General features: G+C 41.7%; 1 protein-coding gene across 1 annotated transcript; it reads right to left on the reverse strand.

Moving 5' to 3' along the window:
- Positions 1-794: 794 nt before the first annotated feature.
- Positions 795-27797, reverse strand: LOC124138931 (probable ATP-dependent RNA helicase DDX27). Its single transcript, XM_046505840.2, has 21 exons — positions 27689-27797; positions 25380-25460; positions 21739-21855; positions 20988-21090; positions 19158-19225; positions 18204-18296; positions 16700-16805; positions 16150-16323; positions 14983-15133; positions 14263-14362; positions 13866-14007; positions 12296-12432; positions 11063-11161; positions 9520-9602; positions 9114-9208; positions 7789-7995; positions 6048-6115; positions 5309-5426; positions 5058-5154; positions 1411-1542; positions 795-865 (listed from the first exon to the last, which is right to left on the reverse strand). Exons 1-21 carry the CDS (start codon positions 27779-27781, stop codon positions 856-858), a joined length of 2274 nt encoding a protein of 757 aa, XP_046361796.2. The 5' UTR covers positions 27782-27797; the 3' UTR covers positions 795-855.
- Between the last annotated feature and the right edge of the window lie 161 nt (positions 27798-27958).

Consider the following 27958-nt stretch of genomic DNA (forward strand, 5'->3'; position numbering starts at 1 on the left):
ACCCTAGGCCAGCCCCCGGACCACATTTCACCATCATCCAGCCCCCGGACCACATTTCACCATCGTCCAGCCCCCCGGACCACATTTCACCATCGTCCAGCCCCCGGACCACATTTCACTCTCGGCCAGCCCCCAACCACATTTCACCCTCGGCCAGCCCCCGGACCACATTTCACCATCGGCCAGCTCCCGTCCACATTTCACCATCGTCCAGCTCCCGACCACATTTCACCCTCGGCCAGCCCCCGACCACATTTCACCATCAGCCAGCTCCCGACCACATTTCCCCATTGGCCATCCCCCGGACCACATTTCACCATCGTCCAGCTCCTGACCACACTCACCATCGGCAAGCTCCCGGACCACATTTCACCATTGGCCATCCCCCGACCACATTTCACCATTAGCCATCCCCCGACCACATTTCACCATTGGCCATCCCCCGACCACATTTCACCATCAGCCAGCCCCCGACCACATTTCACCATTGGCCATCCCCTGACCACATTTCACCATTGGTCAGCCCCTGACCACATTACCCAGAATCCCCTCGGGTCGTCATGTGTATCTCGTGATATGTTAGTCATCAGGTGAGGAGTAGCTGTATGATGGCTGTGTAACTTGGTCTGTCACATCATCTATCATGAGAATGTTTTTTTTAAATATCTACTTCAACAGTCCTGTGAATCACAAATAAATACAGAAGGATTGTTTCTGATGACATTAAATTCAGTATTTTTGCATACAATGGAAAAAGTTACAGCTGAATTTTAATTCAAAACAACAAAATATCCTTTATGATATATCTTGTTTATTTTACAAATTGTACACACAAACATTGCTTGACATATGGTTTCAGCGTTTCCTGCAAGAGAAAAAATTCAACTATATTTTTAACTCATAACGAACCATTCTTTTAGGGACTTCTTGAATTTGGCAATCATAGGTTTCAAAAATCATTATTCTGACCGCGAAACTAGCAGTGGTATCACTACATTTGCTATTCAGAGGAAATAAATTCATTTTCAGTCTTGATTGTTAGGTTGTCTTCAGTATTGCTTCAGCAAATGGATGTTATGAAGAAGGCAAGGACATCATCACAGCACAAAATGTGAAAACCCAGTTAGGCCATATCCTGCACATATACAAGGCAACATGACTCCATACTCATGCGTCGGTACTCCTGGGTTCTGTATGTTTTTTGTTAAACACCACATTCAGCAATATTCCAGCTACATGATGGTGGCTTGTAAATAATTGGAACTGGACCAGGCAACTCACGGATTGATATGTGAGTGGTGAACAATGAGTCTGAACACCCTAGCCATTAAATCGTCTCTTAGGCTGTTAGGGACAAATTTTAATCCTGAAAACCAACAGGGTCGATAACTGTGCCAGTGTATCAAATACCTTTTCTTTTTATTTTGTGATTGCTTCCTGCTCTGTGGCTGCTTCTTGCTCTGTGGCTGCTTCTTGCTCTGTGATTGCTTCTGGTTCTGCTTCCCCACCAGCCCCAGTTCCTTGCGCTCCTGGTATGATGGCCTGAAACATGGAACTCTCAGTCAGGTAGCTGTCTGTGACAGTCAGTGTCCCCATGTGGTTGTCTGTGACAGTCAGTGTCCCCATGTGGTTGTCTGTGACAGTCAGTGTCCCCATGAGGTTGTCTGTGACAATCAGTGTCCCCATGTGGTTGTCTGTGACAGTGTTCCCATGGGGGTGTCTGTGACATTCAGTGTTCCCATGTGGTTGTCTGTGACAGTGTTCCCATGTGGTTGTCTGTGACAGTCAGTGTCCCCATGTGGTTGTCTGTGACATTAAGTGTTCCCATGTGGTTGTCTGTGACAGTCAGTGTCCCCATGTGGTTGTCTGTGACAGTCAGTGTCCCCATGAGGTTGTCTGTGACAATCAGTGTCCCCATGTGGTTGTCTCTGACAGTCAGTGTTCCCATGTGGTTGTCTGTGACAGTCAGTGTTCCCATGTGGTTGTCTGTGACAGTCAGTGTCCCCATGTGGTTGTCTGTGACAGTCAGTGTCCCCATGTGGTTGTCTGTGACATCCAGTGTTCCCATGTGGTTGTCTGTGACAAGTCAGTGTTCCCATGTGGTTGTCTGTGACAGTCAGTGTCCCCATGTGGTTGTCTGTGACAGTGCCCCCATGTGGTTGTCTGTGACAGTCAGTGTCCCCATGTGGTTGTCTGTGACAGTCAGTGTCCCCATGTGGTTGTCTGTGACAGTCAGTGTTCCCATGTGGTTACCTGTGACAGTCAGTGTCCCCATGTGGTTGTCTGTGACAGTGCCCCCATGTGGTTGTCTGTGACAGTCAGTGTCCCCATGTGGTTGTCTGTGACAGTCAGTGTCCCCATGTGGTTGTCTGTGACAGTCAGTGTCCCCATGTGGTTGTCTGTGACAGTCAGTGTCCCCATGTGGTTGTCTGTGACAGTCAGTGTCCCCATGTGGTTGTCTGTGACAAGTCAGTGTTCCCATGTGGTTGTCTGTGACAGTCAGTGTCCCCATGTGGTTGTCTGTGACATTCAGTGTCCCCATGTGGTTGTCTGTGACAGTGTTCCCATGTGGTTGTCTGTGACAATCAGTGTCCCAATGTGGTCGTCTGTGACAAGTCAGTGTTCCCATGTGGTTGTCTGTGACAAGTCAGTGTTCCCATGTGGTTGTCTGTGACAGTCAGTGTTCCCATGTGGTTGTCTGTGACAGTCAGTGTCCCCATGTGGTTGTCTGTGACAGTCAGTGTCCCCATGTGGTTGTCTGTGACAGTCAGTGTCCCCATGTGGTTGTCTGTGACAGTCAGTGTCCCCATGTGGTTGTCTGTGACAATCAGTGTCCCCATGTGGTCGTCTGTGACATTCAGTGTCCCCATGTGGTTGTCTGTGACAGTCAGTGTCCCCATGTGGTTGTCTGTGACAATCAGTGTCCCCATGTGGTTGTCTGTGACAGTGTTCCCATGTGGTTGTCTGTGACAGTCAGTGTCCCCATGTGGTTGTCTGTGACAAGTCAGTGTTCCCATGTGGTTGTCTGTGACAGTCAGTGTCCCCATGTGGTTGTCTGTGACATTCAGTGTCCCAATGTGGTTGTCTGTGACAGTGTTCCCATGTGGTTGTCTGTGACAATCAGTGTCCCCATGTGGTTGTCTGTGACATTCAGTGTTCCCATGTGGTTGTCTGTGACAGTCAGTGTCCCCATGTGGTTGTCTGTGACAGTCAGTGTTCCCACGTGGTTGTCTGTGACATTCAGTGTCCCCATGTGGTTGTCTGTGACATTCAGTGTCCCCATGTGGTCGTGTGTGACAGTCAGTGTTCCCATGTGGTTGTCTGTGACAGTCAGTGTTCCCATGTGGTTGTCTGTGACAATCAGTGTCCCCATGTGGTTGTCTGTGACAGTCAGTGTCCCCATGTGGTTGTCTGTGACAGTCAGTGTTCCCACGTGGTTGTCTGTGACATTCAGTGTCCCCATGTGGTTGTCTGTGACATTCAGTGTCCCCATGTGGTCGTCTGTGACAGTCAGTGTTCCCATGTGGTTGTCTGTGACAGTCAGTGTTCCCATGTGGTTGTCTGTGACAGTCAGTGTCCCCATGTGGTTGTCTGTGACATTCAGTGTCCCCATGTGGTCGTCTGTGACAGTCAGTGTTCCCATGTGGTTGTCTGTGACAGTCAGTGTCCCCATGTGGTTGTCTGTGACAGTCAGTGTTCCCACGTGGTTGTCTGTGACAGTCAGTGTCCCCATGTGGTTGTCTGTGACAGTCAGTGTTCCCATGTGGTTGTCTGTGACAGTCAGTGTCCCCATGTGGTTGTCTGTGACAGTCAGTGTTCCCATGTGGTTACCTGTGACAGTCAGTGTCCCCATGTGGTTGTCTGTGACAGTCAGTGTTCCCACGTGGTTGTCTGTGACAGTCAGTGTCCCCATGTGGTTGTCTGTGACAGTCAGTGTTCCCATGTGGTTGTCTGTGACAGTCAGTGTCCCCATGTGGTTGTCTGTGACAGTCAGTGTCCCCATGTGGTTGTCTGTGACAGTCAGTGTTCCCATGTGGTTGTCTGTGACAAGTCAGTGTTCCCATGTGGTTGTCTGTGACAGTCAGTGTTCCCATGTGGTTGTCTGTGACAAGTCAGTGTTCCCATGTGGTTGTCTGTGACAAGTCAGTGTTCCCATGTGGTTGTCTGTGACAAGTCAGTGTTCCCATGTGGTTGTCTGTGACAGTGTTCCCATGGGGGTGTCTGTGACATTCAGTGTCCCCATGTGGTTGTCTGTGACAGTCAGTGCCCCCATGTGGTTGTCTGTGACAATCAGTGTCCCCATGTGGTTGTCTGTGACAGTCAGTGTTCCCATGTGGTTGTCTGTGACAAGTCAGTGTTCCCATGTGGTTGTCTGTGACAAGTCAGTGTTCCCATGTGGTTGTCTGTGACAGTGTTCCCATGGGGGTGTCTGTGACAGTCAGTGTTCCCATGTGGTTGTCTGTGACATTCAGTGCCCCCATGTGGTTGTCTGTGACAATCAGTGTCCCCATGTGGTTGTCTGTGACAAGTCAGTGTTCCCATGTGGTTGTCTGTGACAGTGTTCCCATGGGGGTGTCTGTGACAGTCAGTGTTCCCATGTGGTTGTCTGTGACATTCAGTGCCCCCATGTGGTTGTCTGTGACAATCAATGTCCCCATGTGGTTGTCTGTGACATTAAGTGTTCCCATGTGGTTGTCTGTGACAATCAGTGTCCCAATGTGGTCGTCTGTGACAAGTCAGTGTTCCCATGTGGTTGTCTGTGACAGTCAGTGTCCCCATGTGGTCGTCTGTGACAATCAGTGTCCCCATGTGGTTGTCTGTGACAGTCAGTGTTCCCATGTGGTTGTCTGTGACAGTCAGTGTCCCCATGTGGTCGTCTGTGACAGTGCCCCCATGTGGTCGTCTGTGACAGTGTCCCCATGTGGTTGTCTGTGACAAGTCAGTGTTCCCATGTGGTTACCTGTGACAGAAAGTTTTCCCTGTTAGTTGTCTGTGAGTCAATCTTATGTAATTACTTTCTGTGATCACAGTCATTGCTATGGATAAAGTTGACCTACCCAGCACGGAACTTCTTGACAGCAGACTTCCCTGTACTCGTCAGTTCCAGGTCAAAAGATGATTTTTTCTTATTCTTCTTTATTTTGGTTTTGGGTCCTGGTGACAGAGACAAATTAAACCACTGCATCAGAACAGTTATAAAACTCAAAAAAAACCCACAGATCTCACAAAAATTCTTACAGATATCATCAAAGACACAGCTTAATAACCCAATTTATTGCCTATTGCATTATACTTGTTCTATGCCCACCTTGACTTCCCTCATTTTCGTTAAACATGCGGATTCTCTTTGGCTTGTTGCTCTTCTTGGAGACCTTGGCTGCATACATCTGAGACTTTGTGATCTCAAAACCAACCCGGTCTTCCGGCTGAAGGAAAACAATACAAGTGGTCTTAATGCCGTTCATTTCAGCAGACATCAGGTCAGCATTAGACTACCCCAGCCACAGCGAGTGTTATTATGTTAACTCTCCATATTCAGCAGCCTATGCGTTGATGAAATCCTAGGTGTTTTGCCCTGAACCAAGAGCATGAGATACCAGGTGCTATCCCAACATATGCAGTGATCCACACCCTATCACTGCAAGGACACTGTGTCAGGCAGTCAGGCGTGTCTGGTTGAGTGAGTGAGTTGGAATTTTATGACACCTTAAAAGTATTCATGCTTTAGCAGCGTGTCAGTTTAATGTTGGAGTAAATCCAATCCAATCCCTAGCACTGCTAAGGGATCTTACTCCCACGCAGCAGGATGCAGCATCTAAGAGCACTGGGTGACTCTTGCTGTCAATGTTTTGTCCAGCTGGAAGTTGTCCCAGCTTCGATCCATTCAAGTTCTAAGTTCAGGTTGGCAGTGGGACTAACTTTACATGGCTTCTGAGACAACAATATCAGGACCATTATAACTTTATTTGTTTAGTTCTGCAGTCCATACTTCAGTGACTTAGAATTTTTAAACAGCCCCTGCAATAAGTGATGGAACAGTAACTTACTGTAAGTTTCCTTGCAGTTGTCTTCTTTCCCTTCTTTTGTTTTGAGAAATCTCCCAATCTAAGTGATTCTGAAACATGAAGTCGAGCATGAACTGAACTGCTGCATTCTTATTGCAACGTCAGCCCCTCTAAACTCAAGGCATTGTTATCCCAATCTCACTGAACTCAGAATGTTTACTCTGACATGTCAGATGATCTTTCTAATCAACCAATCACCATTGGGCTTCTTAATTCCAGAGAAGACCATATCCCATGTCTGTATCACAAACCAGTGAGTCAGTGAGTATGGTTTTACACCGCTTTTAGCAATATTCCAGCAATATCACGGCGGGGGTCATTAGAAATGGGCTTCACACATTGTACCCATGTCGGGAATCGAACCCAGGTCTTCGGCGTGACGAGCGAATGCTTTAACCCCTAGGCTACCCGACCGCCCGTATCACAAAACCAAATATTATTGAGGAGTTCCTAATCTCAAGAACATTTTATGTATCCTGTCATTTCCGACTTCTAATATTACCTTCACCTAAAAGGGCATATGTGATCTTCCTTTGTTAAGATCGAAATTTCCAAATCAGGAAATGAAGACTAACACGACCTAATATCGAGGAGTCTCATGATCAAACACATGGAGCCCATCATCCCACCCATCTTGCAGCACCATCATCCCACCAATGTTGAAGCACTATTATCCCACCAATGTTGAAGCACTATCATCCCACCAATGTTGAAGCACTATTATCCCACCAATGTTGAAGCACTATTATCCCACCAATGTTGAAGCACTATTATTCCACCCATCTTGGAGCCCATCATCCCACCAATGTTAAGGCACTATTATCCCACCAATCTTGGAGCACCATCATCCCACCAATGTTGAAGCACTATTATCCCACCAATGTTAAGGCACTATTACTGCACCCATCTTGGAGCCCATCATCCCACCAATGTTAAGGCACTATTATCCCACCAATCTTGGAGCCCATCATCCCACCAATGTTGAAGCACTATTATCCCACCAATGTTGAAGCACTATTATCCCACCCATCTTGGAGCTCATCATCCCACCAATGTTAAGGCACTATTATCCCACCCATCTTGGAGCACCATCAGCCCACCAATGTTGAAGCACTATTATCCCACCAATGTTGAAGCACTATTATTCCACCCATCTTGGAGCCCATCATCCCACCAATGTTAAGGCACTATTATCCCACCCATCTTGGAGCACCATCATCCCACCAATGTTGAAGCACTATTATCCCACCAATGTTGAAGCACTATTATTCCACCCATCTTGGAGCCCATCATCCCACCAATGTTAAGGCACTATTATCCCACCCATCTTGGAGCCCATCATCCCACCAATGTTGAAGCACTATTATCCCACCCATCTTGGAGCACCATCATCCCACCAATGTTGAAGCACTATTATCCCACCAATGTTGAAGCACTATTATTCCACCCATCTTGGAGCTCATCATCCCACCAATGTTAAGGCACTATTATCCCACCCATCTTGGAGCACCATCAGCCCACCAATGTTGAAGCACTATTATCCCACCAATGTTGAAGCACTATTATTCCACCCAGCTTGGAGCCCATCATCCCACCAATGTTAAGGCACTATTATCCCACCCATCTTGGAGCACCATCAGCCCACCAATGTTAAGGCACTATTATTCCACCCATCTTGGAGCACCATCATCTAAAACATCTTGGAACCCATCATTACTCCCACCTTTCTCTGCCATTCTTTCCCCATGGGACTGGAACCAGGTCCTCTTTCCCCGAGCCCGGGTGTCCTGATCTGCCTCCAGCAGGTTCTTGGCCTTGTTGATTTTATTCTCTGTTGCTTTCATCTCCTTCTCTTCAATCTCCTCACGCTTGATCTCCTTGATGTCTTCTTCTAACACATCAATCTTGTCTCGGAACCGACTGATCACCTCTGTAAACATGCACACATGGCCAGAGTACCGACTGATGGAAACATACAAGACCTACAGACACTATGTATGTGACAGGAACTCCATCTCCATTACCCACAAGTCTGTCAACAGCCTGGCAAAAAGTAATGATGAATCAACCAAAATACAATTTGTTTACAAAAACTATACATATTTCTAAAATTTTATAATAAAATGTAGCAACATGAAAAAGAATTCTAACATGTATTTTATAACTGTAAAATGGCTATAAGCATATATCAAAATTGTATTAGAGTCTATAAGATAATCATCATCGACAATCCCATTAACTGACCAATGAAGTGACTAACAGGAAGTTGACATTAGCCAATAAGATTTGTTTTTGTTTTTTTGTTTGTTTGTTGTTAAATGCCCCACTCAGCAATATTCCAGCCATATGACGGCAGATTCTAAATAATTGAGTATGGACCACACAATCACGTGATTGATTTCTTGAGCATCGACATACGCAATTGGGATACGATGACTTGCATCAACCAAGTGAGCAAGCCTGACCACCCGATCCTGTTAGTCGCCTCTTACTACAAGCATAGTCACCTTTTACGGCAAGCACGGGTTGATGATGACCTCTTCTACCCTGGATCTTCATGTGTCTTAGCCAATCAGAAAGCAGATTTCTCAAGCTGTATGGCACTACTTTCTAAATGGCTTCCATTTCAGAACAACCTCACGAAAAACATTTTGTTCTTGATCCAAAATTTGAAATCTGAACAAAAGTATATTCTGAAAAGCCTAAAACATGGCCAAGAACGTATGGCAGTAGTTCCAACAGGCTATGGAAAGTCTTTTCCATTTCAAATGTTTATCCAGTTGAAATAAGAGATAGAAGATGTCCAGCATTTGGAACCAGTCTGACAGCCTGCAATTGTTGTTCCGTAACCCTGTTTTAACATTTTCAAAGTTGCACGACCACCAAACACATTTGGCTTTCATGATCACACAAGCAACGCTCTGATTGGCTGGATGAAAGATCGATCAGATGTCCTCAGATCTTTGTGTAGCGGAACCGAGCACTAAGATCAGAATTAAATGAGATTGCATGATTGATTGAACACAAGCATGGATGTGCCTGCCCTACCAAGTGGCACCACGCGACTCTTCAGGGGTGTTTTGGCCTTCTTCACAATATCTTTCAACATCTTTCGCTCTTTTTCCCCAACAAGGGTGACAGATCTACAACAGAACAAATTGTTAAGCAATACTCCTGAAACTCAGTAATGCCAAATAGAATTTCAAACAAGTAATGTTCTCAGACAACATTCCAAACATTTATCAAAATTAATTTTACCGAAAAGCCTTATTAGGTTAAACAGACAAACAGCATACATAAGTTATGTCTTCATGAAACATCTTCCAACTACTGACATACATTTTTGGTGTGTCTGCTATTAAAATAAATATATATAGGCAAGTGTCCAGGAAAACATTGTCTTCTGTTCTGGAGAAGCAGATGACACAGCAGACACAAGGAGCCAGCTGCATACCTTCCGCTCTTCCCAGCCCTGGCCGTTCTCCCCACCCGATGGACATAATGCTTGATGGTGTTCGGCATTGTGAAGTTTATCACCTTCAAACAAACAGATGCAAAATTCTCACAAAACAAAGAAATTTCTTTAAAAAATCGGACATGAAATGGCACCCCAAAATACTGCTATACACATATCCCTGGAATTATATTGATATCACCATGCTGCAGGGTGTCACATCTTGCCCATGTGGACTGTGTTTCATACAGTTCAAAGAGTGAGTGAGTGAGTGAGTGAGTGAGTGAGTGAGTGAGTGAGTGAGTGGGTGAGTGAGTGAGTGAGTGAGTGAGTGAGTGAGTGAGTAGTGAGTGAGTTGGGTTTAACGCCGCTTTTAACAGCATTCCAGTTATATCACGGCATGTCAGCTTATGGTGGGAGGAAAGCTCGAAGTGACATTTACCACTTCGGTGGAACCCACGAGCATGGGTATGGTGCTGACAAACCACAGTTCATTGAAGATGCATCAGCAGTTATTGGTATGTTGGACCATAATCTGTACATTCAACACTTGACACACACCAACCGTGAGTGAGTTGTTTTTATTCAAAGCTCCTAATCACTTCCAGAAGGTGGCCCAGTCATGTAAGGTGTCACAGTTTGCTGTGCAGGGGTACATACCTATGATCCTATGATTGTGATTTGAAATATAAAGGTCCTGTTTTTATCAAATCTTACAGTACAGGACACTGTAGACACCATTTGATTACTTTTCCTTGTAATTAATAATTTGGGATCCCCTGGATCTCTTGTTTTGTAGGTCAAGGTAAAACCCAACAGTCATATTTTTTAACTTATCCTGCATTAATCCTTAGGCATATTACTGCTTTTTGTTGACAGAAAGAAGAGCTGTGTGAAGTCTTACTGAAGAAGTTATTACAACTAGCTGTGAGGACAACCCTATCACACAGCTCCCACGTGACCACGGAAGTGATGACATCATGGATCAGCACATTACTACTGTCACTCACAGTGGATACACCTGTGTGATCTCTCAGCATAAAAATCTTGATTCTCACTTGTTGTGTTGATTCTGAGTGAATTTGTCTTGTGATTCTATTGTGCATCCGGTATGTATCGTCATATATTTCATAGGATTTACGCCATAGCATAATTATTTGACACCTGTTGGTGCATTTTCATCATAGTAAGTTCAGCTGTCTTGTTGTTTCAGTAGCCATCTTGAATATTGTATAGGTTGGATCACACAGAAGTCATAGGAGGGGAAAATAGATTATCATATCTTAAAATGACATCAGACTAAACCTTTTCAAACTCCATAAGCAGACAAAATGACAGATTTTCTCAAAAGACTAAGGGAGTTAATTTGGAAAAGTTTGTGCATAAAGGACAAGGGACAGAACTCTGGATGCGAAAATAAAATTGAGCATGGTATTTGTGATGATATTTATTGAAAACAAGAGTAATCACACTATTAATAGTACTATCTGGCATGTGTGGCATGTCAGCATTTTTCAGCCTGTTAATTGTTATCTCTACTGACCGTCTTGACCCCATCTATGTCCAGTCCACGAGAGGCCAGGTCAGTGGCTAGCATCACATCTATGTCCCCATCCTTGAACTTTTTCAAGGTCTCCAGTCTCTGTTGTAACAAATAACAACAATAACATCACATGATTATCAAACAACAACAACAATAACAACACTGAACAAACACTGAACTAATACCCCCTACATCGACTAATAAGCACTATTTCTTGGAATCCGCTTATCGAAATCAAACTTTGCACTGCACCTCACCTATTAGTATGGAAACTGTTCCCTAAATTTGAAAAGAATCCACAAGGCAGTTTTCAAGTTATAGGTCACAAAAATGTTCCAGTAAACAATTCTAATTAAAAAAATGAATACAGAAAATTCAAATATTGAAATCAAACTTCGCCCTACACCTCTGCTGTAGGTATAAAAAGCGTTCACCACGTTTGAAAAGAATCTATGCAGCAGTTTTCAAGTTATAGGTCACATACAAAATATTGGCGGAATTCCTTGGTATAACTATATACCCCTGCCCTTATAGGTCAGGGGAGGCTTCACAGGTTAGTTTGACCTTATCTAGAGCTAAATCTTCTGGGATGTAAACAATCCACATCTCAGTCCATCTCCTCTCTCAATTCTCACAGAAGCAGTCATGTGACTCAGGACTTGGTGTCCTTACAAAATGGCCTCCACTCTGAAGACGACCTGATTCCCCATCTATCTCAGTAACCAGGTAGTGTCAGTATGATATACTGAACTGTGATTACACACATGCAGGTCACTCAATGAATAGTTAGACAGTAGCGATTGTGTTCTTTGCATGTCCTTGTCATGTGATCACTAAATGGAGTGGAACATCCAGTACATAGATTTCAGGATATTGTTTCTTCATGAAAGGTAATGCACAAAAAAACAAACTTATCTGTCTCATTAAAACTTTCCATGACATTCAAAGTTTGGTCAAGAGTGAAATATGGACCTATTTCAGAAGAACCCATAACATATTTTTTCCCCGTATGTGACATTTATCAAACTGTTTTACTGTTCTTTGAAGATAAGCATTTAATAATCATTGAATTGTTCCCATCGCCATATGGCTCAAATATCTCTGGTGCAATGTCGTAAGGTATTGATGGCCTAATAGTCAACTTGTGACAAATGTAGTTCAGCTGACATCTCTCCTAGAAACTGATTGCTGACGTTGATTCTGTGCCAAGCAAGCGAGGTGTGGAATGTTTACCTGAGCCTGTGAGAGATTGCCGTGGAGTTCCCCGACGTTCACACCGAGGAGCCCCAGGATGATGTGCATGCGATGAGCCTGGATCTTTGTCTGTATGAACACCATACACTTGTCACAGAAGGTGCGGGTCACCAACGCTGTCAACAAATGGGCATATATGAGCCGGACATGAGATGCCAGACAAAGAACACCGTTGGCTCTCAGGTGATGGCCTTTCACAAACTGATAAGAACATGGGGAAGACTCTTTTCATTATTCTATGGAAACTTTGTGCCACATGGTTGTCAAAATATATTAGATGGCAGAAGTAATGTTGTTTAATGCCATCATCAGCAATATTTCAGCATCCCTGGCAACCTGTCGACTCTGGACCAGGCAAACCAGTGCCTGAAAACAACTGTCCACACCATCATGACACTCAGAAACTCAGTCAGTCAAGTCATAGAGCCGAACTAGGCTTAAAATTTTGGTGTTGGGCATTTTTCAAATCTTTTCATGTTTTCAATGAAAGTGCTCAAGTGATTTGATGCACTTCATGAGGTAAGACCTGTTTTATTACAATATAGAACTTGACTGTTGATCAGATCGTATTGACTGGGTGCCACGATTTTGTTTGAAGTAATGCAATGGATATGAGATGTGGAATCTGATTGGTCCATAGGAAGGACGTAGAAGGGACGTAACTCGTAACAGCCACTGGGGGTGCTTTGATGAGGGTCCTAATGGATGGGTCCCATAAGCAGTAAGCAGTAAAATTTCGGGTACTTTTTCATTAAGCAGTAATTTTTCTTCATTTTCAATAAAATCGTTGCAAAAAATTCCTAAATCGGCCACGGAGGGACATGGGACTTTTAATTCTGCTTTCGTTTCATCCTGACAATTCATATTTTTAATACCTTGTAAAATCTCAAATCGCTAAACATTCTAGACTGGTCCCCTGTGTCAGTTGCACAGCCTGCTTTCTGTGGCGAAGCATTTGGGTCTTGAAGACAGACTGTTTTTGACCATTTTAATCATTTTACGAAAAGCAGTAAATTATTTATTTACGTTAAGCAGTTAATTTTTGGTATCTTACGATAAGCATTTACAATAAAAAAAGATTAATTTTACGTTTACGATAGTGTTTGAAGGGTGTTTTACGTTAAGCATTAAAACCCATCAGGAACCTCTTTGATCAAGCCACAAAATCCCAGCCTAGTTCGGCAAGGGTGGAAACTGGACTTTTATATTCAGTTAACTCCCTTGCCTTGGGAAGATGCTTCATGGGATGTTTACTGCCACTGTTACTATTTTAGCACCAGTCAGAAAACATTACCACTGTGTGCCTACATGTTCAAATTGTTTTGTAAACTTAAAGATAAATAGTTTTGGAAACTACAGGTTATAAAAACTTAAACTCTATTCTTTAATATGCACCCTGACCATGCTTGTGAAGGCTGGTGCACAGTCATCATTGGTCTAAATAAGAATGTTACTGAGGGAGGAATTCGTGGCCACGTATGACACCCAACAGGTGTTGGAGAGTAAAGTGGAGTATCAGATAGCTATGATATATATACGGATATCCTACCTGAAACAATGGCCTCTCTGTCTCCCTCTCGGTTGGGCCGTATCCTGATGAACTCCTGTCTCAGACCGAGAGCTACGTCAGTATTCTCATTCATGAAGACTTTCACTGGGTTCTTTAAGGACACTGCTGCCAAGTCTTTCACCTGTAGTAAGATACACATTATCACTGGCACACCCACTCTCTGCAGAGCTGCTTAGAGATTGATACAGCTTAAAATAGGCTACTTCAGTTTGGGGTGGAATAACCAGCAAGTCAATAACCATGATATCTCATAAAAACAATACTTTATGCGATCGACTACAGTGTCCTCGCTTCTTGCACTAGCAACTTCAGCTCCTGAATTGGACGGTGACATAAACGTCCGTGACTCCTAAATAGCAGCTAGTCAAGGCCTCACCTCCTCCGACATGGTTGCTGAGAACAGCATGGTCTGCCTCTGTAGACTACACAGACGGATAATCTCCTTCATCTGCTCCGCAAAATATTCATCCAGCATCCTGCCAACACAACACAACAGGGCTTCAGAGATGGTATTAGGCACACTGGTTCAAGTCTGTCCTGTTAAAGGCATCCAATGGTCCCGAGGTCCCATCATGGAGGGGACACTATCTCCATACACTGGCTAATAGCACTACATAATGTCCATTTAATATGGTCTTTATAAACATATTTTACATGAAATGAACATCTTGTAATGAATGTAGAATACAAACAATGGGCATAAGAGGTATACACAAGTATCACAAAGTGAACAAAATGGTGATACTAACTATGCATCTTCGTAAGATCATCAAGACAACAAACATAGCTACTACTTTAGTTATATTTATGGAACTAAGTTGATTATTTTTTTCTTGAAATGCACAAAATTAAGAGTTCAATCCCTCCTACAGATACATCATGTTTCCAATGCATACTGGTATTTCAAAACAGCTCCTGTTTATTAGAATATATCACAAACTCAATACAGTTTTAGATAGCAATATCAATCATTATTCTTTATAGTTTGCCTACTGCTGTTTTTAGTTGTTTTCTGTTTTTGCAATGCCTGATAACAAGGAATACCTTATTACCGAAACCAGCTTCAGAGATTATTCATGGTGTGCAGGCTGCCTACCTATCGGCTTCATCCAACACAAGGATCTCGATGTTACTGAGGCTGAAGTTGGGAGCGTTGTGCAGATGGTCAATCAGTCGTCCCGGAGTAGCCACAACTATGTCGGGACCCATCCTTAGTGCAGCTTCCTGGCTCTTCACATCCAGGCCACCTGCACACACAGACACGTGGGAGTAAATCAGGTTTGTTTGTTTGTTTGTTGTGTAATGCTGTACTGAGCAATATTCCAGCTTTGTGACGGTGGTCTCTAAACAAAAGGCCCATAGAGCCTGTATTGCTCACCTGGATATTTACGCAATCATGACAAAATATACATTTGCATTGTACATGCATATAATACTGCAATATTTCGTAATTTTGACCCTGTCAGCATTTAAAAGGGATGGATTGCAAATCTGACAGCATGAATGTGTACTTCTCTAGATACAAATGTAGCATAAAGATCTGAACCGTTTCCATGTGATCCAGGATCTAAGTTTCCAGAGGCAAGGCTGGAACCCAGGGTGAATCCTATTGGCATAAATGTTTTATTCTCTTCATAACAAACAAATGTATACAATGTATCTGTTTATTATACGGTGGGGATAATATCCGTTTGCATGTTATGGTCAAGGTTCTAACTCCTTTAGGAGTGCCGGACAGATGAACAGAAGGGCCAGTCCTGGTAGCATATGTGCATTCCTCTCATTATGCTCAGCAATTGTACTTGGGACGGTGGGGATCTTAACTGTGTCCTAGTTATGAACTCTTTTTGGCCCCGCCCCTCAGCCCCTTGGGGGGTCAGCCCCTCCATATGTACAATTGTGAATTCGCATCACCTGAGAATACTTCCAACCAATATGGTTGATGTCCATCTCCTAGTTCCAGAGGAAAAGTTGTTTAAAGCAATAACGCAAAATTAACCTTATTTGGCCCCGCCCCTCAGCCCTTTGCGGGTTGATAAGCCGTTGTGAGTATGATCAAAGCTAAGAATTGCTACGATCTTTCTTGATGGTCACTCATCTAAATACTTTATATTTCATAAACTTGTAACTGTTGTGACAAGCAGGGGTACTGATGACTTATTCTTCCCTAGATCCAGAAGTTGGGAACATCAATCTAGTACAACTCAGAGCAAACATTTTTAAGACAATCAGGTACATGTACATGACCAAATGGCCTACATACCAGCTGAGAGACAGAGGTCGATGTTGGTGAACTGGGCCAGCTGTCTGCCCACGGTGTGGACCTGTACTGCCAACTCTCTTGTGGGCACCAGGATCAACACACGGGTCACTGATGTTTGCTTCGGACGGTACAGAAGTCTCTCCAGGATCGGTAACATGAAGGCTGCTGTTTTACCTGTTAAATAGAGTGAGTGAGTGAGTGAGTATGGTTTTACGCCGCTTTAAGCAATATTCCAGCAATATCACGGCAGGGGACACCAGAATGATAAATAGAAAACCGAATTAACAGAATTATGAATTGTTTTTGTTTTTTTCATACCTTTACCATGTTTACAAAAACAGCTGTTTTCTAAAAAATAGAATACATGAAGGAAGATTATTTCACTTGTATTACAAAAAATTCTTCTATTTCATTTTATCTGCAGGACCAGGTTGTTAAATTAAACGACTGAGAGCAAAAACCTAAAAAAAACCACCTGTTATTTAAAAAAGTTACATTAAGAAACTTTCACTATAACCATGATAACCAAATGATTGTTTGACATACTGACCGGACCCTGTGACAGCACAAGCACAGATGTCTTTACCCAGCAGGGCTATGGGTATAGTGGCTGACTGAATAGGGGTGGGCCTCACAAACTTCATTCCGCTGAGAGCCTGCAGAATCAGAATGACATTTATTAAATTGAGATAAGGGCAACAAATATAGCAACAATTATGTTTTTCATCTCCCACTTCAAAACTTCCCATGACACATGTTCAGGGCTATATTCTATGATTCTGTCCTCTCCAAAGTTTACTGTGAGTCATCTTCCCGAGGCAAGAGAGTTTACTGACTCTTAAGTCCAGTTTCCACCCTTGCCCATTTAGACTGGAATTTCTGGGCTCGATCGGAGCGGGACCAGTGGCTATTACAAGGTATGTCCCTTCTATGCCTCTCCTATTGACCAATCAGATTCCACCTCTCACATCACTTGCATTTGCTTCAAACAAAATGACGGTGCCCACTCAAGACGATCTGATCGATGATCAAGATCTATATTGTATCAAAATGGGTCTTACATTGCCAAGTGCATCAAATCATATGAGCACCTTGATCAAAAACATAAAAAGATTTGGAAAATATCTGTCAACATCCAGTTGACGGTACACAAATGCTGCAGTGAACAGAAATCTGCACGTTGAAATTCATGTTGTTTATGAACCGCATGTTGATTTTGTAACGTGATTTTGATTGGACCACACATAGAGTTGTTAGTCCAGTCAAAATAAAACTTCATAATTGCAGCCTAGTTTGGCAAGGGCGGAAACTGGACTTTTACAGTTAGTTATTTCCCTTGCCTTGGAAAGATGGCAGATCACTTGCTGATAAAACAACGTTGACCAGGTGAAACCCACGACCAGCGGGTCCTGGCTAAAGCTTAAACTCTGCAGAGTGAACTGCAACACCTTACACCACAGGGCCATCCTACATCCGAATCAGTAGAGATCAAATGTATACAATCTTACAGCAAATTAAATTGTTTCTTCCACACAGTTACATAACACTGACTCATACATTTTTCATAACCCGTGAAGATCCGGGTTACAACAGGTCTTCAGCAACCCATGCTTGTCGTAAGAGGCGACTAAAGGAATCAGGTGGTCAGGCTCGCTGACTTGGTTGATGCATGTCATTGTATCCCAATTGTGAAGATCGATGTTCATGAAGTCAATCATTGGATTGTCTGGTCCAGACTTGATTATTTACAGACCGCCGTCATATAGCTGGAATATTGCTGAGTGCGGCGTTAAACAACAAACAGTGAGTGAGTGGTTTTACGTCGTTTTTAGCAATATTCCAGCAATATCACAGCAGGGGACACCAGAAATGGGCTTCACACATTGTTCCAATGTCGGGAATCGAACCCGTGTCTTTGGCGCTTTAACCACTAGGCTACCCGACCGCCCCTAAAACAACAAACAAAGATGTTCACAGATGCCTGATGTGTTCACTTGAGCAGTTATGTCCGTGGCTCCTCTACAAGGACAGTCTCTGCTGACAGAGCGACTCACCTTCAGAAGGGGCCTTGATATGTGCATGTCTTGAAACAGAGTCTTATCATCAAAGGAATCAATCGATTCGGAAAACACAATTTTCTCACTCAACTGCAACAAAAAACAATCTCAAACAATTTCACACGGTGACGTCCTGCTATATTTGACATACATCAGATATATCACAATGCAGAGTTCTCAGCTTTATTTGTCTGAATGTGAAGGTCAAACACATCAAAAGTTTCCTACGTTCAGTGAACTGCAAGGGAAGTTGTACGGCAAGGTCCTCACATCAATACCCCGTTTGCAGAGCTCTCTATACTATCGCTGCCACCAGTCAAAGCTCCCTACTGTGATAGGTGGCTACAACCATAAAATAAAGTTGAACTCGCAGCCGACTGACCGTTATGTTTGCAAACAAGTGATGACTGTGGTGACGCCGAATACGCTTACCCCAGCTGAATTATTTTCTTTGTCACTTTGAATTTCTATTTCATTTCTACTATCATGTTATTACTATAGTAAGAATGTAAGGAAGAAGTTGGGGATGTTCAATTAGTCTGCAATCTTGAAACAATCTGATCAAACAAACAAAAAGGTAAATTCATCTCGGAAATATGGTCAGTCGTAAACCTTTTCAACGAATGACGGCATTCTCAAAGACATAAACAAAAGTATCAACATTACTTCATTTTGGGTTAGAGGGAAAATTTCAAGATTCTTGTAATGGCTGGGCCAACACTGGTGGCAACGATGTTACCGAGGGTGTAACGAAGGTGTCACGCGCTGGGAAGGAGCTTGGTTGTACGGGGGTGAGGGGAGGTAATTCTGATTACAAGCTGAACCATGTATGATGTACTTACAAGTCTTGCAAAATAAAATATTTATTTTAATACAGGAGATTTACTTTGCCAAAACACACTTCTATATATCAGTGTTAGGAAATAATGTATGGGTAATATTTCAACTCACAACTTCCTCTTCTGCAATGATATCTTTCTTCTTTTTCTTCTTCTTTTTCTCTTTTGTTCTAATCATGTCTGAAAATGAATGTTAATCAATGTACTTGCCCTCCCAACATCATGAACAGGAAATTACACACAGGACGTGTTAACTACTGACTGACTCCATGTTCAGTGTGAAGCAGTATTCCAATCCGTAATGTCGAACATATTAACCATCTTAATCCATTTCAACATTTTGTTTTTGACATAAGAAATTCCTTCAAACTTCAAACTAAGAATTTACCACATTAGGCCATTAATAATCAAAACTAATCATTTGAAATGTTTGAGCTTGGATGGATTGTGATCATACTGATAACTGGACCAATTCAAAATGACAAAAGGAAAATGGATCAAATGGCTACAATTTTTGACCATATAATTCTTTTTTAACAATTTGCCTATCATGACCATCTCATATTTATTACTAGTCCGTCAAGAGATAACCTGTTCAAGAACAATAAGCAGGTCTTACACAGTGTTTTTAAACCAAAGCATGTACATATGTATTGCAGGAACAAGATTCACAAACAATTATTGAAAACTCTCAACATCCCTTGGCAAATTTAATGACATGGCGAGATGAGAGATCACTGAGAGTTTATGCACACTCGATGACCCCAGCAACCCAGTTGCTAGGCTGACATCACATGGCATTGTTTCTTGCAACATTGTTTCTTGCAACATAATTTCACAAATTATGTCATAGGGTTTCGTGACTTGATTGTAAACCTTGTGATCCCGGTCCACAAGGCAATAGTAGTGCAATGACAGTCATAAGTCTATGTTAAATTATGGGAGTAACGATAACCTTACTGCTACGATAGTTTTGTGGAAAGGACCCCTGACGTCAGAAGGTGGTCTGTTGTATGGTATTAAATTATTCATGTGTTAATACGTGTGAACTTTAGACTTGTTTGAAGTATTATTTTGTTAAACGCAATTGGATTATGCTGTGAATAGCATAGATGTCTGCCCTTTTCACACACAACAGAGAAATTAAAACAAGAGGCCCATAGGATCTGTATCGCTCATCTGGATATTTACGCAATCATGACAAAATATACATTTGCATTGTACATGTATATAATACTGCAAATATTTCGTAATTTTGACTGTCAGCATTTAAAATGGGTGGATGGCAAATCTGACAGCATGAACATGTATTTCTCTAGATACAAATGTAGCATAAAGATCTGAACTGTTTGTATGTTATGATCCAGGATCCAGGATCCAGGGGTGGGGGGTGGGGGGAGGGGTTCAGTCCCTCCATATCTTCACTTTGAATCCCCACCATTGGAGAATGCTTCCAACCAAATATGGTTGATATCTATGTCTTAGTTCCAGAGAAGAAGTTGTTTAAAGCAATAACACCAAATTACCCCTATTTGGCCCTTTGGGGGATGATCAGCCCTTCAATTTGTACAACTTAGAATTCTCCCCACCGGAGAATGCTTACAACCATATATGGTTGATATCTATCTCTTAGTTTCAGAGAAGAAGTTGTTTAAATATATAGACAAAGTAACCCTATTTGGCCCTGCCCCTCAACCCCTTGAGGGGTCAGCCCCACCATTTGTACAATTTTGAATCCTCGACACCTCAATAACTCGCTCCCGAGTAATACCAATTTTATGAAACTTATGAATAATTAATCTCATTCCCTTTCACTCGTCAGATACCATAACTATTCAGTCATTTCATAAACATGGTATTACACGGGAGCTTGTTGAGTATTCTATATACCGGGTATAGCAATGTATATATACAACTATGATGACTATAGGATTGGACTCACCAGGTTTGAGATCTTCATCCTCCTCTGAGGAACTCTCCATGTCTTCTTCCACTTCCTCATCACTACCAGCCTTGCTATTTGCATTACCATTCTCATCAACATCCTGAAACATGACATTATAGGTCCTATGTTTTATTCATGCGACTCCCAAGGAAAGGCTGCACATAACACCAGATCAAGATTGTTGAATGAATCAGAAACATTGACAGTGGCACAATCATTTTAAACACCTTTCTTTTGAAGAGTCAATGGGTCTCTGACAGACCTAAACCAATTTCATTGAAACCCCTCTGCTACATCAAACTTGCAGATGTGTTCCAGGATAGCTATGAGACTTGGTAAACTATCATAGATTTCTAAACATTTTAACCCCAAACATTAAAGGAACCAGAGAAGGAGGGAGTGAGTACAACACTTTGAAAAAGTATTTCAGTTTCCAGTGATACAAGTCTTGGACAATCCCCCTTTTGTTGAGACGCATGAGCACAATTAATGTGCAGCAAACCAACTCTCAGGGCAAATGGGAAATATGAACCCACGATCATATCAATGATCAACGCATCAATTTGAGACACCTCAGATGATGGGGCCACCAGTGCAGGTATTAGACCAAGGAGATCAAGAATATCACAGTCCAAAGTTTATCGTTCTGGCATTCCTTCAATCAGTTGTGATCATTGTGAATATGGTGAACAGAGAAACTAAACCGCAATGACTGCCAAATAGTAGGGTGAAACAAATGTTTACATACTGCTTTCCTTCTTTTTTTACGAGCTTCCGCTATTTTGTCATCAAGAGATGAAGCAGATTTTCTCTTCTTGGCCATTTTGAGCACAACATCTGGATCAAACGTGTCTGCAATGTCATACTGTGGACAAAAGAATTAAAGTCAATGTAACATAACCCATGATGGCTGGCAAACAAACTATCTAGAACACTGTACTATATAATAGTACATTTTGTGTAATTAATGTATGGTGCTTCATCACATATACATAGTGAGTGAATGAATGTTTTGTTACACCACAAGCTCTAAGCAAACCAGTGGCCATCAAGCATGAGCATTTGCCACATCAATAATTGTACATATCTGGTTGTAAATCTTTAGTGCTATCATTGGATAGCTTATGTTCTGCGCTTTATTTTTGAACTTGCATCTTCTGTATTGGCTTAGTATTTACTTTGCTATTTAGGTTTTCCCTATGTTAGGAAACACACTTTGGTTACTTTACCATGATATAGCATTCCCACGGCTGAACAGGACAGGTTGTTCTCTCCGAGGTCCACACGTATAAAACCCTTGGCAAAATTATGTGTCTTGACCGACAGGGATCACTAGACCATTTACGGGTCGTCTTGCTACTGGGTGGTCATTTCAAACTCGGGTTTCGTTCATGCTACTTATGGGGCAGTTGTTATGTAGTACTAAAGTACTGTCGGAAATGCTAGAAAACTGCTTTTCTGGATTCAGTTGATAACAAATTCAAGTCATAGGACTATAAAAAGTGCATATATCAAACTAACACAAATTGCCCTAATCTAGCCTGTCCTCATTGACACTGTGATTATGCTTAAAATGTACTTTTACAGGTAAAATGATGATCAACTTAGAAAATATTTGTGTGTTGTCATGCATGTATGAAATGGCCTATAACCTGAGTTAATTACACTTGTCCCGAGGTGACCTCACACCGTCCTGTGAATTCTCACTGGTGCAAATGTCACCGAGCTGGGGGTGGTCTCAAAATATTGCTGTTATTGTACTTAATTGACATGTGTGTTGATGGGGTAGAAATTAAGGATATGTACTGCATTATATTTGCTTGGAAACATGATAGTATAGTTAAGAGCTATGAAACCGGATGAGTATTGGAAGGTTGCGGTTTTGGAATCCAGAAGTATTCGGTGTTCTACAGATGATTTCTTGAGGTAGCATTATCTCCGCTGATGACGTACATGAATCTGTACTTTTGAATGTTGCGTTATCCTTGCCACGAACCCTTTACACTTAGCCAAGATGGGCACAACAGGGTTGAGCTCACAATGTCTGACTGCGTACTTAATACAGTGTAACCGTGTTGTGCCGTTGTGCGTAGTCATGAATGGTTCGGAGATAATGTGACCTCAAAGACAGGATGAAACATTTTCCCCTGAAAAGTGCTCTTCATCGCCACGCCCAGTGTATCAAAATCCCATCTCTTGGAGAGCAGTAGTTAGTGCAGTTAACATCAATTGTATCTTTAATTCCTCCCAAATTCTACTACAAGTCAGGGTTACCTTCTGCTCATAAAGCTTGTACACTATACGCCTAATCACCCTGTATCAAAGCTGTCTAATATCCTTTTACGTCCCAGTTTTGTTTTTGAAGCCACCCCTATACCTGTTTTGTTTTATTTATCATACCGTAGACTTTATGGTATGAATTGAAAACCAAATGGCTTGGGCAGTTCGGTAATTCACCCTATCTAAATTAATAAATGGTTTCCCTCTATCCCTCTAAAGTGTAAAGAACTTGTATACATTTCCCAGTACAGACTCCATATCATGTACCATGGTTATGGCCATGCAAGTGTAATGTAACAAGCTTCATGGGAGCACTGTTAACAAAACAAACACATCGCCATTTTGTCATTTTAGGAGATGCACATCTAGAATTTTCTCCAAATGAGTTTTGTGTAGATTAGATGTTTTATGAAGACTACATTATCATCATTATAACAGAGTCACGTGCGCATATTTCTATGGTCTGTTTCAGACTGCCATCATTGGACTTTGAATAAATGTAAACTTCCTGTTTTCGTTCGCATTTGTCTCCTGTAAACTTGGCGATAGGACTCCTTGTGACTGAAATACTTCAAACCACAGGTAGGGCGATTGGTAGTTACTCGATATTTCAATAGCAACAGTCTGTGAAAAATAATATCCTTTTTTAACAGGCAAAAAGCAGTTTTCTAGCATTTCCGAGAGTATGTTAACTTACTCTGGTTGTATTGAGCTGAACTTATTAGCTAGGGTTGTTCATACTCCGTTTATCTAGCAATCCATGGATGACCAAATTTCCTGTGATTGCCTAGTTTAGGTCAAGTACCTATTTACAATTGGGAGTCAAGGTACTCTTTTGGTCAAGTTCCCTTTTTAAAGATTGTGAGTCTAGATTCTCCTTAGGTAAAGTACCTTGTATTATGGGGAAGTTCAGAATTTCCTTGCCCAGTGTCAAAGTGACTGGGTTTTTAGTCTAAAAGACTAGTTTGCTATTCATGCGTTTTTTATCCATTTCATTGTCGAAGAGATTTATTTTAAGTGTTTATTTAACCTAGCTAAGGTTATTCACTCATTAGAGCGTAGAGTTAACTCTCAGGTGTTATTTGGTCGAAGCCGACTTAATTGGTGGTCTTGTCAAAATGCATCTTCCCGAGGCAAGGGAGTTAACTGTTAACAGTGGTTATTACAAGTTATGTCCCTTCTAAGCGTCTCCCATGGACCAATCAGATTCCAACTCTCGTATCACTTACAAAATGGCGGTGCCCAGTCAAGACGATCTGATCAATAATCAAGATCTACACTGTGATAAAACGGGTCTTACTTGGCGAAGTGCATCAAATCACATGAGCACCTTGATCAAAAAGAAGAAAAGACTTGGAAAATTTCTGTTGACAACGAGTTGGTGGTGCACATGCTTTACAAATCCTGCAATCGACCAAAATCTGCATGGCAGTTTGCTAACCGGATTTCGATTTTGTTACGCGATTTTGATTGGACTATGCATAGACTCATTAGTCCAGCCAAAATGTAACTCGATAATACCAGCCTAGTTCGGCAAAGGTGGAAACTGAACTTTTCTCATGTTTATAGTCAGTTAACTCTCTTGCCTCGGGAAGATGGTCAAAGTGAAGATTTAGCTACTCTCTCTTCATTTCTGTAATACAGTTACTTAGCTAATCCGCGTGTACATTTGTCCTGGAGTAAATAATCAGTCAACATTGTCAGTGTAAATTGGGGTTTTGATCCTTTTATTGTCATCTATACTTACAACTAGCTGATAATAATAAACCTGTGGACCTGTTACCACGTTTTCATTATTACTTTATTCTTGTTTAAGGACAAAATGATCTCTGGAGCACAGCTTTGTGACTCTCATGAAGTTATTATTTGCCATCATGGTTTTCCTTACATATTCAGCTGCCTTTCCACATGATTGGTATTGATAGTTGATGAAGAAGGTTCACAAATTTGTGAATAACCTAAACATGTTAAATACATCACTTAAATATTGTCTTAATCACTGTAGACAAACATTAACCAAATGGAAACCAAACATTTGACAGAACACAGTGATCAGAAGGGGCTATATTTGGAAATACATGTTACCATGGCCACCTGTAACTACTTTACCTGATCTGTGAATGAAAAGATGCTGTTGAAATCACTGTTTCCAACTTTCTTCTTCTTCTTCTGTTGCTTCACTGATGTTCCCTGTCAGGAAGGTAACATGTATTGCTCTTTTTATCCACTGAATTGTTAAACAGGATAATAATACGATTAACAAACATGACAAGAAGAATCTCTAGTTCACCATGATAACATACGAGGGAATGGAGAAGGTTACCGTGCACACTTTTTCGGATTTCAAATAGCGCAGTGTGGAGGATGGAACTCATGTTGCCAGCTTGAAGCTAAGCTAGGCTAATGAATCAGTCTAACTAGCTAGCACCCTACCACGGGACCACAGGCGCTATCACAAACAATTACCAGTATTGCTTGTATACCAAGTCAAATTAGCACATGATTGATTACCTATTTTCTCTGCTAAAGTCGAAACATGATACAAATTGTACAGAGTTTCTTCAAATTATATTGGATTAATTTGTTAAAAAAGATAGCTAGCCCATAGCCTACCTCCCAACTAACCCTAAGGATTGTATTAAGGGTTGTTTTACTGACAAGTGGGGCCCAACACTAATGATCGTGAAGGAGCTTTTGAAAGGAAAGGGGTACCTAACCCCAATGATAGTAAATGGATGCTTGATGGGAAAGGGGTACCAAGGGCTAAGGATAGAGTTGGGGGTCACCTACCCTAACACAACTAACGATAGGGATCAAAGAGCCACGCAAGATCAATGAAGGGGAAACGGTGAATTTGTAGCCACTTCCAACTCGTAGACACATTTTACGGTGAATTTCTATACAAACCAAGAGTGAATTCAAAGACACATTTTTTAAATTGGAACTGAATCATAATAATTACTAATAATTTGTATCCAAGTCTTTCACTTCTCTCAACAACAGTATTATGGACAAGAGCTTCATTCAGTAAGGGATGGGTGGAGTGGAATACTGTAGTATCGCAATGTCAGAAATAACATGAAAAAATGGCAGTAACTGATCGCTAACTTTGACGTGTACACTTTCAAGTGTATCCAGTCCAGAATGACATGTTGACATGTCTTAACTGTTCGAAAATAGGGTATGTGGAAATAGGAAGGCGGATGCATCGATGCACGTGCGACCCGCCAGTCATGACCTTGGGTGGATTGTGGTCCCTCTCGGCAGTAGATGATTTTACATAGCGCTTTAATTACTTTCGCGGAGGTCGCGGGTGACAGCACAGCCACGGTGATTGAATTAATTAGTATCAAGCGCTTCACTGAGTACTGCGGACCGCACCCGTCTTGCATACAAGAGACAGCAGAGCCGTCTGTGACTGATTATTATTTGTTTTCATAGGATAATGACATATGTTTTGATGCCGTACTGTTATTTTGTTTTCGAATATTTCACAGGTAAGTATATCCAAGCTGAAAGAACAATTTGGTGAATGGATTATGTTGATGTTGAGGAAATTAATAAACATGATAAAGTATCTATTTTCATTTAAAAATTAAGATTTGAAATACATCTGCTGCGTAATAATTCAACATTTATATATAATCAGTAATAAATCATTATTCATTTCTCTGTTGTATTTGTTTTGTCTACGAGTTCTCCGTGAATGTTGTCTACGAGTTAGGAGAGGGTACAAATTCTCCATGACAGTGAATTCACGTACAGCCCTATTAAGTGAGCGATGCGGTCATCAGCCTGGGCCAATTAGTGCTACAGTAGGCTGCGCCCAGTAAACTGCATTGTTACCACACACTATCGTGGTTGTACTTTTGCGTGTGTTGAAAGGACGTTCATCAGATTCTAATTTCTTTAAAACAAGGGCAACATCAGTTTGGGAGGTGATTTATTTTTTCAATAAAAATCGTATCCATGAGGATGTGTTTGTTATTATTATCTCTTATGTCTTTAAAGCAACGCTAAGAATTAGCAGTCCTGCAATCGGTAGCATAGCCCTATACACCATGTACACAATGGTGAGATGTAAGACAAGTGTCCACGAAACAATATTTCTTGTGCGAGCTGTGCGGAACGAATTCTTGCCGATAATGTTCTTCGTCAGACAATTTCCTTTTCTTTGCACAAAGTTCTAAGCGCGCAGTCAATTTAACTTGCTCCGTTTCTAAGAAAAAATGAAATCTACCCCAATATGGAACACCAGCATGATGTGGAACCATGCAGTATTTATCTCGAATAATCAGACACGTGCTTGTGTTTTGATTTGTGCGCAGCCTAAATTTTGACATGGACAAAGTGACTTTTGGTGTGCAGATAGATCCTGTTTTTTTAAGTACAGTTGATGTCGGCCTTTCCCCCTTTACCTCATCTTCGCTAGCTGAAGACTCTTGAGCTACATCGATATCTTCATCTTCTTCTATAGTTCCAATTAATCCCAACGCGTGTAAGTCGGCCATTTTCAATTATTTGTGTAAAGCTAATACTAAACATATTGTCGTATTTCTGTTGTAGCCACGTTCGTGTGGTAGCCTGTAATATTGACTTAGTATCACAGTACTGTAAACATTTATCTTTATTTTAGTATGAAAAAAGTGTTATATGAATTGTTTGAGGGTAAAAATAATATTTTAATA

The sequence above is a fragment of the Haliotis rufescens genome, unplaced genomic scaffold, assembly GCF_023055435.1.
Source record: "Haliotis rufescens isolate VD_foot unplaced genomic scaffold, xgHalRufe1.0.p SCAF_19, whole genome shotgun sequence".
Taxonomy (NCBI): Eukaryota; Metazoa; Mollusca; class Gastropoda; order Lepetellida; family Haliotidae; genus Haliotis; species Haliotis rufescens.

Bases quoted from the DNA above. Each gene is read 5' to 3' on its own strand.
- LOC124138931 (XM_046505840.2), bottom strand. From the start codon at position 27,781: ATGGCCGACTTACACGCGTTGGGATTAATTGGAACTATAGAAGAAGAT. The intron at 16,806-18,203 runs GTGAGTCGCTCT...CTGATTCTGCAG, and splicing joins TATCAAGGCCCCTTCTGAAG to GCTCTCAGCGGAATGAAGTT. The intron at 1,543-5,057 runs GTAGGTCAACTT...TCCATGTTTCAG, and splicing joins GTCAAGAAGTTCCGTGCTGG to GCCATCATACCAGGAGCGCA.